At 35.3% G+C, this 11,513-nt stretch overlaps 1 protein-coding gene across 1 annotated transcript in view; it reads left to right on the top strand.

The window, feature by feature from the left end:
• The window catches only part of FCHO2 (FCH and mu domain containing endocytic adaptor 2), a 153,647-nt gene that overhangs the window by 20,418 nt on the left and 121,716 nt on the right, over window positions 1-11,513 (top strand). Inside the window, exon 2 of the mRNA XM_023729450.1 lies at window positions 2,437-2,528. Within this exon, the coding sequence (XP_023585218.1) occupies window positions 2,437-2,528 (92 nt within the window). The remainder of the gene's footprint in view (window positions 1-2,436; window positions 2,529-11,513) is intronic.

Here is an 11,513-nt window from a genome sequence, read left to right as displayed (position 1 = left end):
CATCCCTACTAGGAAGAGGTTTCCTTTTCTTTCTAAGTGAAGACCTTAAGGATAGAAGACCTTAGGGATAGAGTTTCCTAAGGTATGTTACTGTTAGTATATTAATATTACTGTGTTATATAGTAAACAAATAAATGAACCTCGTATATTGGGAATTTCTAAGTAATATACTCTTTGAATATCTGAATTGTCAAATAGTTTTCTTCTTCAGTGACTTCTTAATTAGAACACAGGTTTCTGAATATAATTTAACCTTTTTTGATTGCTTAGTGTTTACAGTACTATAGCAGTGAAACTGTCAGGACCTTGTTGCCTCAGTCACTAGATGACCCCGAAGTTCTTGTCTTATTTAAAAAATAAAAAGGTTTCTGTTCTTTCTCTTGTAAACCAAAACCCGTTGCCATTGAGTTGATTCTGACTCATAGTGACCCTATAAAACTACCCCATAGGGTTTCCAAGGAATGGCTGGTGGATTTGAACTGCCAACCTTTTGGTTAGTGGCCGAGCTCTTAACCACTATGCTACCAAGGCTCCTGTAAGCCTGGTAAATATTATTTCTTCTAATATGTAGTCTGCGTGACTGTTTGTAATAGTGTTTCACTCCTAACTCTTTTCTAATTTTCCTTTTAAATATGCATAATGCATCGCGGGAACCCAGGTAACCTGACTTGTTAGAATTGTTTGAAAATGAGAACCAGTAGATGTCAGGTGAGAACATTGGAGCTTGAGAGCTTCTGATTTTGGATTTTATAGTTTAGATTTCAGATTTGTTTTGTTTTTGTTTGCTTATTTCAGGGTTCATAATTATCTTATGGGGGCTTGGTGGACATTCCACTCAGATATGTGTAGTTTCTGTGCTGTGTTGAAGTAATGGAATCACTTGGAGTATTTAGACCCTTCATTTTTTTTGTCTATAATTTTATTTACTGATACGCTTGGTGTTATTTTTGTTCGCTATTTAAAAAAACAACCCACCAGTTGCCGTTTATTCGATTCTGACTCATGGTGACCCATGTGCTCCTTAGGATTTTCAATGGCTAATTTTTTGGAAGTATATTGCCAGGCCTTTATTCTGAGGCACCTCTGGGTGAACTTGAACCTCCAGCCTTTTGGTTAGCAGTCGAGCATGTTAACTGTTTAGTGGTAATGGTGATCTCAAAGAATATTCTTAATTTTGGTTGGAACAAATTTGCTTGAAAAACCCAGGACAAGTAAAAAACTAAAGTTAAATAATTTTTTTCTTCGTCTTAAACATGAAATATTGTAGAAGCCAAATGAAAATGTTTGAATTCATAAGAGACTGGTTTTATAGTCTTCTGGATAAATGAAAATGGATGCTTAAAATGCTAAGGATATTTCTTATATCATCTCAGTACAGATGTGACATTGTAGTTTGCTGTATGTATGGCAAACTAATTACTTGCTCTATTTATCTGACAAGCTTACTAAGGATCACTTCAGCATAACTGGAAGTTCCTATAATATGTTTCCTGTTTTCTCTGAGCTGTGCAAGAATTAGGTTTCAGATTGCATAACACTTGCTTCCAGTATTTCTTTTATTTCCAGCACATATATTCAATTCTTTGTTATTTTATTTTCACTGAAGAAAAATAAAAATAACAGCTGATGGTGATTTTGAGTAAAGAAAGTTATTAAGCTAACTTAGTTCACTGTCTTTTATTTCACCTATAAAATGGATGTTTCTAATGTTTTCTTTGTTATGATTTGCTCATGTAGGATTTATTGGATTAAGTGGCAGTGAAGTTTTTTTTCCAAGATTGTGTAGCGGTCTGATTCTATTACTTTTCTGTTAGTCAGGCTAAAATTCTGTTAGCCAATAGGATGTTACTTTTCTTTGTGTTAAAATTTTGTCCCATTTCTCTCAAATTTTTAAATTTAGTGAAAGACTTAGGTTAGTGATTACAAAGTTTTTTTGTGGTATTCAGTGCTTGTATCATTGATTAGTCCTATGTTGTCCTGACTCAGAAGTCAAGATTTATTTTTTTTAAAGCACCGAGTCTGAGTTAATTAATTAGGAATCTCTTAATGCTTGTTCAAGGAATTGAAATGGAATTTGGTAATATATTAAAAAAGTCCATGCTTATCTTTTCTAAATTGCATTATACGTCATTCCCTAAAATTTCAGATTTAATTTCATGAATTATATACCCTTATGGGTGAATATACAGTATGTATGCACGTGTGTGTGAATGTGTGTATAGGTATATATAGTAAATTGTAAACTTTATTAAAACATACAGTAATGCTTTGGTAAAGTTTAAATTCATGCAATAAACAGCAACATTATTGGTTAAGTTAAGGAAAGACAGCTCACCTGAGCATTAGAATTGCATATTAGTTAATGGACACTTATTGTATTCTCAGGTCATTTTGATCTTTGTTTTTTGTTAAACTAAAAATCTTTTTAAATTTTAGGGGGAAAAAAATAGTGGCTTTGATGTCCTCTATCATAATATGAAACATGGACAGATATCAACAAAAGAACTAGCAGATTTTGTAAGAGAAAGGTATGTGTTTGTTTATTTTTTTATAAAAATAGCTTAATATATTTATTATCAATTTAAATTTTAGAATTTAATTTAGAAAAATTTTAGTTGAATTTGGATTAAAGTAATCAAGCATAATTCTTAAAATATACTGTAATTATATTTTTAGACAGTGGTTACACATCTAAGGGATATGCTCACTGAGTGGCTAAACCCGTGATTTGCAAATCACTGCTTGAAAATATTATCTGCATATTTTTCATTAGATGTTCTAGTAAGGTAACACAATGTTGTGAAAAGACCAAGTTTTCTGAACTTGTAGCTTCTTACTCCTAACTATTTATTTTTTAAATCCTGCAACTTTATAAAATATGACTGTCTTTAAAACTCTTAGACTATAATAGTCAATTTAAAAACTATTAAAAATCAAGCATAATTTGATTTATGATTCAAAATCAAACAACTCAGCTACCACATTTCTTCTTAAAGCTATTCTGTGGCTAGGTCAGCTTGGTAATTTTCATAAGAACACATTTTAAATATTTACCTTGTTAATATAGGAGTACTTTGCCTTTACATACAATATTCTGCTCATTCATTTATTCTTCCGACAATATATATTACATGTCTGCCATGTGCCGGACACTTGTCTGGATCCTAAGGATGTAGTGGTAAGGGTATAACTTCTGCCTCGATGGACTTTACAGACTGGTAGGAATTATTAGGTAACAAACTATTTCATATAAGACCAATCCTCTTTTGGCTTTCATCTCTCCAGTGGAGTCGCACTCCCTCTTCCCTACTTTATTTTTCTTCATAGCACTTAAAACCGTCTGACGTAAGTTATTTTTTACTTATTTGCCGATCTCTTCCCACTATAATACAGACTCCAGGCAAGGATTTTTGTCTTTTTTGTTTTTCTTATTGCTGTATCTTGTGCATTTGGGATAGTGTTTGGCACTTAGTAGGTACTCTGTAGTGTGATTTTTTTGATTGAATAAATCTCCGATCCAAGCTATCATTATTTTTGTCTAAACTGCAGCAGTGGCTCCTAACTGATATATCTACAGTCATTCTTGTTCTCCTTCAATTTAATCTTGGCACTATAGTTGGAGTACCTTCTTTGAACTCTAGATCAGTTTGTCACCTCTCCTGTTTAAAACATTTCAAGGGCTTCCGATTGCTCTTAAGATAGCCCTGCATGATCTGCTTCCAAAGCACCTTTCAAACCTAGTTTATACTAGGCTTTTGCTTATTCTTTCTACTTCAGAGACATTGGCCCTTTCATTGCAAGATTTCCTCCAGTCCAGGATTTCTACATGCTTATTTCCTTCTTCACCTTGTTGATGCCTACTTATTTGTTAGAGCTTAGGTCTGTGGTCACTTCTTCAGTCATGTCTTTCTTAATGTCTCTGACTAGGTCACAGACACCTATTACAATCTCTCTCAAAGTCATATATCTCTTTGTAATATTTATAAAATTTTGTAATTATTCATTTTTGTTGTTTGCTTCTGTGTTCCCCTATTAGACAATACTCTGTTGTATCCCAGTGCCTAGTATAGAGCCTGGCACAGTTAGATACTCTTATTTCTTAAAGGAGTGAATGAGAAAGAAAGGATGAAAAGATAGACAAACATATACAATACACTAAGGACTTTGCATACATTAATTATCTCATTTAACTCTTGAAACGCTAAGTCCCATTTTAAAGATGAGAAAATTTGGGACCCAGAAATGTTACATAACTTCTAAGTCAGTCATTCAGACTTTTTTTTCCTTTTCTCCCTCCTCACCTCCTTTCCTCCTTTTCTTTCTTTCAACAGCTTTATTAAGGTATAATTGACATACAATAAACTGCACTATTTAAAGTGTACAGTTTGATACATTTTTACATATGTATACAATCATGAAACCACCATAATCAAGATAATGAACTTATCCATCATCTCCTTTGCAATCCCTTCCTCCCTCCCCTTGCCATTCCCCCATGCCTAAGCAGCCACTGATTTTCTTCTGATATTTAGTTTACATTTTCTAGAATTTTATTTACTCTTTGTTGTCATGCTGCTTTTATTCAGCGTAATTATTTTGATATTCATCCGTTATGTTGCGTGTATCAATAATTCATTCCTTTTTACTGCTGAGTAGTATTCCATTTATGATTACCGCACAATTTGTTTATCCATTCATCTGTCAAAAGAAGTTGTACCTGTTTTTTGAACTTTGTATTATGTATATAGTAATTTACTCAAACAGTAGGTATTCTTTTGACTGATTTCTGTTACTGAGCACTGTTTGTGTGAATCATATGTATTTCTGTGTTTAAGTAAAAGTTCATTTACTATGCTCTTTAATATTAAATTGTGTAAATTAAAATTACATATTCAATTTCTTTTATAGTTATAGGGCTATTCAGATTTTCTAGTTCTTCTGTGAGTTTTTTTTTTCCCCCAAAGCAAAACTTTATTTATTTTTTAAGTGAAAGTTTACATTTCAAGTTAGTCTCTTATACAAAAATTTATATGTACATTGTATGTAACCCTAATTGCTCTCCCTGTTCCGTGACAGCGCGTTCCTCCTTTCCATATCTGATTTCCCATGCCCATTCAGTCAGTCCTAACCCTCTCTGTCTTCTCATCTCACCTCTGGACAGAAGCTACCTGTTTAGTCTCATGGATTTACTTGAGCTAAGAAGCACACTCCTCATGAGTATCACTTTATGTCCCACAGTCCAGTCCAATGTTTGTCTGAAGAGTTGGCCTTGAAAATTGTTTTAGTTCTGGGTTGACAGAGAGTCCGGGGGCCGTGCTTGCTGGGGTTCCTCCAGTCTCAGTCAGACCATTAAGTCTGGTCTTTTTACTAGATTTTGAGTTCTGTACTGTACTTTTCTCCTGCTCCATCAGGGACTCTCTGTTGTGTTCCCTGTCAAGGCGGTCATTGGTGGTAGCCAGGCACCATGTAGTTCTTCAAGTCTCAGGCTGATGGAGTCTCTGGTTTATGTGGACCTTTCTGTCTCTGGGCTGATACTTTTGTTGTGTCTTTGGTGTTCTTCATTCTCCTTTACTCCAGGTGGTTAGGACCAATTGATGCATCTTAGATCGACACTTGCAAGCTTTTAAGACCCCAGACGCCACTCACCAAAGTAGGATGCAGAATGTTTTCTTCATAACTTTGTTATGCCAGTTGACCCAGATGTACCCCGAAAGCATGGTCCCCAGACCCCTGCCACTCTATCCCTCAAAGTGTTTGCACTCAGGAAACCTCTTAGCTTTGGTTTAGTCCAGTTGTGCTGACTTCCACTATAGTGTGTGCTGTCCCTCCCTTCACCTAAGATAATTGTTGTCTGTTATCTAGTTACTAAATAACCCTCACCCTCCCTCCCCACCCTCGTAACCATCAAGAATGTTTTCTTCTGTGTTTAAACCTTTTCTTGAGTTCTTATAATAGTGGTCTTATACAATATTTGTCCTTCTGTGACTGACTAAATTCACTCAGCATAATGTTCTCCAGCTTCCTCTATACGATGTTTCACGGCTTCATCATTGTTCTTTATCGTTGGGTAGTATTCCATTGTGTGAATATACCATAATTTGTTTATCCATTCGTCCGTTGATGGACATCTAGGTTGTTTCCATCTTTTTGCTACTGTGAACAGTGCTGCAATGCACATGAGTGTGCATATATCTATTCGTGTGATGGCTCTTGTTTCTCTAGGATATATTGTGAGTTTGTTAAGTTACAGTTTTCTAGGAATTTTCCATTTCTCCTAAACTTTTAAATTTATTGGCAAAAAGTTATTCTTAATGTCCTTTTGTGATCTTTTTTAATGTCTATGTGATCTGTAGTGATATCCCACTTTTCATTCCTCATATTGGTTATTTGTGCCTTCCCTTTTTCATGATCAGTTTCATTTAGCATTTATTGTTTTTAATAGTTTACAAGAACCATCTGTTGGCTTTTTTGGTCCTTACTTTGAATATGTTTTCTGTTTCATTGACTTTGTGTTTCATTTGCTGTTCTTTTTCTAACTTTTTGAAATAAATGCTTAACTTAATGATTTTCAACCTTTCTTTTTTTCTAATATATTCATTTAAGTCTTTAAATTTCCCTCAAGCATTGCTTTAGCTATATTCTACCAGTTTTGAGAAGTAGGATTTCATTATATTTAGTTTAAATATATTTTAAATTTCATTGTGCTTTCTTCTTTGCCCCCTAGGTTATTTAGAGTGTATTTCTTAATTTAAGAATATGTGTGGATTTTTAAAGGTATATTTTTTGCTATTGATTTCAAGCTTAGGTGCATTATAGTGAGAGAGAATATATCTGATTTCAGTGTTTTGAAATTCATTGACACTTGGTTTATGGCCCAAGATAGCGTCAGTTTTGGTCACTAATTCTGCATGTACCTGAAAAGAATGCATTTTACATTTGTTGCTATAGAGTTCTATATTCACTGGAGCAAGTTTGCTAATTCTGTTGTTCAGCTCTAATATATTCTTACTGGTTTTTGGTTTTTTATCCTACTCAATGTATCAGTTACTGAGAGAGTTGTGTTAAAAGCCTTCTTTTTTTCCCTGAAGGTTTACAGAACAAATAGTTTCTCATTAAACAGTTAGTACGCATATTGCTTTATGACAATGGTTAACAACCCTACGACATGTCAACACTGTCCTTTCTGAACCTTGGGTTCCCTGTCACCAGCTTTCCTGTCCCCTTCTGCCTTCTAGTCCTTGTCCCTGGACTGCTGTGCCTCATTAGTTTTGTTTTGTTTTATGGGGCTGTCTAATCTTTGGCTGAATGGTGAGCCTCGGGAGTGACTTCACCACTGAGCTAAAAGGGTGTCCGGGGGCCATACTCTCGGGGTTTCTCCAGTCTCTGTCAGGCTAGTAAATCTGGTCTTTTTTGTGTTAGAATTTTGTTCTACATCCTTCTCCAGCTCTGTCCAGAACCCTCTGTTGTGATCCTGGTCAGAGCAGCCGGTGGGGTTGGTGGCCACCATCAAGCTGTACTGGACTCAGTCTGGTGGAAGCCTTGGTAGCTGTGGTCCATTAGTCCTTTGGACTGATCTTTTCCTTGTATCCTGTTGCCTTCATTCTCCCTTGCTCCTGAAGGGGTGAGACCAGTGGAGTATCTTAGATGGCTGCTCACAGGAAAAGCCTTCTATTTTGATTGTAATTTTTGTTTATTTATCCATGTAGTTCGGTCAGTTTTTGCTTTTTATATTTGAGGCCATGTTAGTATGTGAATACAAATATAGAACTATTATTTCTTCTAGGTAAATGGGACCTTTTGTCATTATGAAGTATCCTTTTATATATCTAGCAGTGTTTTTTTGCTTTGAAGTCTACTTTGTTGTTACAGCTTTAAGAGTTTGCTTTTGGTTAGTGTTTGCATGGTGTATAATTTTTTCTGTTCTTACCTGTATCCTTATGGTTTAGATGTTGTTTTAGTTATCTAGTGCTGCTATAACAGAAATACCACAAGTGGGTAGCTTTAACAAACAGAAATTTATTTTCTCAGAGTTAGGAGGTTGGGAGTCTGAAATCAGGGCGCTGGCTCTAGGGGAAGCCTTTTTCTGTGTTAGCTCTGGGAGAAGGTCCTTGTCTTTTCAGCTTCAGTTCCTTGGCTCCTTGGTGATCCTCATGTGGTGTGGCATCTGTTTTCCCCCATTTCTGCCCCCCATTCTCTGCCTAATGAGCCTTCTTTATATCTCAGAGGTGATTGCCTTAAGACACACCCTACACTGATAATGCCCTTATTAAGATGATAAGGAAAACCCTAGTCCCAAATGGAATTACATCCACAAATATTAGGCATAAGTAATTATAGCACATGTTTTTGGAGGACACAATTCAATTCATAACAGATGCATTTAGTTTTTAAAAAACCATTTTAATAATCTTTGTCCTTTAATTGGAGTACTTAGTCTATTTACATTCAGTATAATTGCTCTGATATATTTAGGTTCAAGCCTTCTATCTCAGGGGCTGGGAACTTTTTCTTCTAGAGGGTCAGAAAGTAAATATTTTAGGATATGTGGGCCACCTGGTCTCTGTTGCAACTACTTCAGTTTGCAATTTAACCATAAAAACAGCCATAGCCAGCATGTAAATGAATGAGCATGATTGTGCTCCAATAAAACTTCTTTTTTTTTTTTTTTACAAAAACAAGTGTTGGGCCATATTTGGCCCATGGGGCTGTAGTTTTCCGACCCCTGTACTGTTTTACTATTTGCTTTCTATTTGTCCTACCTTTTTGTCCTCTTATTCTCCTTCTTTTGGCTTATTTTTTTTAATTCCGTTTTTTTCCCCTTTATTAGTTTATAAGTAATACACTCCTTTAGTACTCTTTGAAGGAGCCATGGTGGTGCAGTGGTTGAGTGCTCGGCTGCTAATCAAAAGGTTGCTGGTTTGAGCCCACTAGCCACTCCATGGGAGAAAAGACCTGGCGATCTGCTCTGTAAAGATTTCAGCCTAGGAAACCCTATGGGACAGTTCTGCTCTGTCATATAGGGTCACTATGAGTCGAAATCAACTCAAGGGCATACAACAACTACAGCTACTCTTTTAGTGGTTACCCTGGAGATTACAACATATTTTTTAACCTATTAACTTCTAGTAATTGATACTTTTACCCTCTTCCTGAAACTGCAAATACCTTAGAACACTACCCACCTCCTGACTTATATACCTTTCTTTGTGTATGTGTGTTTCTAATGAACCTCTTTGTAGCTATTACCCAGCTTGGAAAGTTGTCACATCATGGTCACTCTTATTCTGTATTACTGGATTGTTATGAAGCAGATCTTAGATTTAGAAACATTGCGTTTTATCTGTAAACGTTTTAGATTTATCTCTAGAAGATGAACGCTTAAAAAAAACAAACACACTATGTTAACCTGTCTAAAAATATAGTAATACTTTCTTAAGGTTATCACATATACAATTAGTGCTAGATTTTTCTCAGTTTTGTGTGCCTGTCTCTGCCTCACATGCACACATGCGTGCACACACACACACACAGTTGGTTTCTTTTGATGAGGATCCCTCCAAGATCCACATATTATGTCATTTTGCTATTTCTTTTAAATCTCTTAATCGATAGATCCCTCTTTCTCTTCTCTCCTTTTGTTTTTGTTGTTGAATAAACCAGGTTATTTGTTCTGTAGAGTGTCCCACATCCTGAATTTTACTAATTGCATATCCATAGTTTTATTTAACATTTTCCTTTGTCCTTGTATTCCCTGTAAATTGGCATTTAAATCTAGCAGCTTCATCAAATTCAGTTCAATGTTTTGGCAAGAATGCTTCTTAAGTGGTATTGTGTACTTCCATTGGAGGCATATAATATCTGGTTGTGTTTATTTTGTGATGTTAGTGGCTATTGATGATTATCTTCTACATCCGTTATTTCATTAGGAATTTATTTTCATTTCTGAAGGATATTTTTGTTAGGTATGGAATTCTAGTTGGCAGATATTTTCTTTCAGTTCTTTGAAGATCATTCCATTACCTACCATTGACATGTTAGCTATCAGTCTAATTATTGTTCTTTTGAATGTATTTTTTGTTGGTGGGGGGAGGGTTTGGCTGCTTTTAAGATTATCTATTTGTCTTTGATTTTCAGCAGTTTTACTATGATATGACTAGATAGAGATTTCTTTTTTTTAATCTTCTTAGGGTTTGTTGGATTTGTGGCTTGATTTTTTTTGGCCAGTTTTGGAAAACTATTATTATCTCTTCAAATATTGCTTCTGCCCCATACATTCTCTCTTTACACATATGTTGACTTTCTTACTTTGTCCTTATGTCTCTTTTGTTTTCCATTCGTTTGTCTCTCTGAACTTCATTCTGGGATAGATTCTTCTCACCTGTTTTCCAGTTTACTAATTCTTACTTCAGTGTAGCAAATCTGCTGCTAGACCCATCCATTGAGATATTAATTTTCATTATTGTATTTTTTCATGTTTAGAATTTACACTTTCAAATTTACTCTGTTTTTCCCCTACTCCTTTTAAATGATTCCCAGTTCTCTACTGAAATTCTTGATCTGATTTATTATCTCATTGAACGTAATGCATAAACTCATAGTTTAAGCTTGGTAACCTCAACATTTGGAACTCTGCTAACTTGTTTCTGCTAGATTTTATTCACGTTGTCTTGTTTCCTTGTGTGCGTAGTTGTTTAATGAATGTATATAGGATGTCCGTAAGTATTAGACAGCAAGGTTTGAAAAGATCTGTTTTGTAGTCCCTGTGAGGGCTTGCTACTTAAATGGTTCAACCTTTCCCGTAGGGTGATGCCTTTTGCAGTCTCAGTTTAAAGGGCATGGGATTTACCATGCTTCCTACGTTTGGCAGACCTGAACTCTAAGTGTTTGCCTTACTCCTTGAGGCTATCAAAAGCTCTGCTTCACTTATTTAACCTCTCACCTACCTCCTTTAGATGTCTCCAAGGGAAAAGCTGCCCCATATACCTGGCTCACTTTTCTTGATATCCTTCTCCTGGATCTTGGCCTACTGATTTTAAACTGCCTTTTTAACTCTATGAAGCGTTTTAATTAGCACCCTCTCCCCCTTATTTTGTCTGGTTATTCTCAGTGGGAGGCTTTTGTCTCACTTATCTAGTTCAGTATTACTGGAAATTCAACAACGTTTTCTTGCTGTTTGAGCTTATCCATTAAAATATTAATATTCCTTCCTGTATTTTTTAAAATTACCAAAGTATTACCCTTGTATTATAGTATATTAAAAAAGTACAGAAAAGTTTAAAGGAGCAGAAAAAAACGTCACAGTGTCACCAGTGAGAGACAGTTATGGTTAGTATTCCTTTTACTTAGAGAGCTGGTTTTTGTGGGAATGGGGTTAGGAAGGAGTTTGGAGATGAGCTTAGTTTGGATACTTTGAGTATCAAGTGATTAAGATATCCAAGTATAGTTATGATTGAGGCATTTAAAAATATTGAATGGATAGTTTGGTGGAAGAGTAGTGTGGAGATATGGATTTG

The sequence above is a fragment of the Trichechus manatus genome, unplaced genomic scaffold (genome assembly GCF_000243295.1).
Source record: "Trichechus manatus latirostris isolate Lorelei unplaced genomic scaffold, TriManLat1.0 scaffold00029, whole genome shotgun sequence".
Classification (NCBI taxonomy): domain Eukaryota; kingdom Metazoa; phylum Chordata; class Mammalia; order Sirenia; family Trichechidae; genus Trichechus; species Trichechus manatus.
The sequence above is the reverse complement of the archived record's forward strand: the minus strand, read 5'-3'. Positions and strand labels throughout refer to the sequence as shown.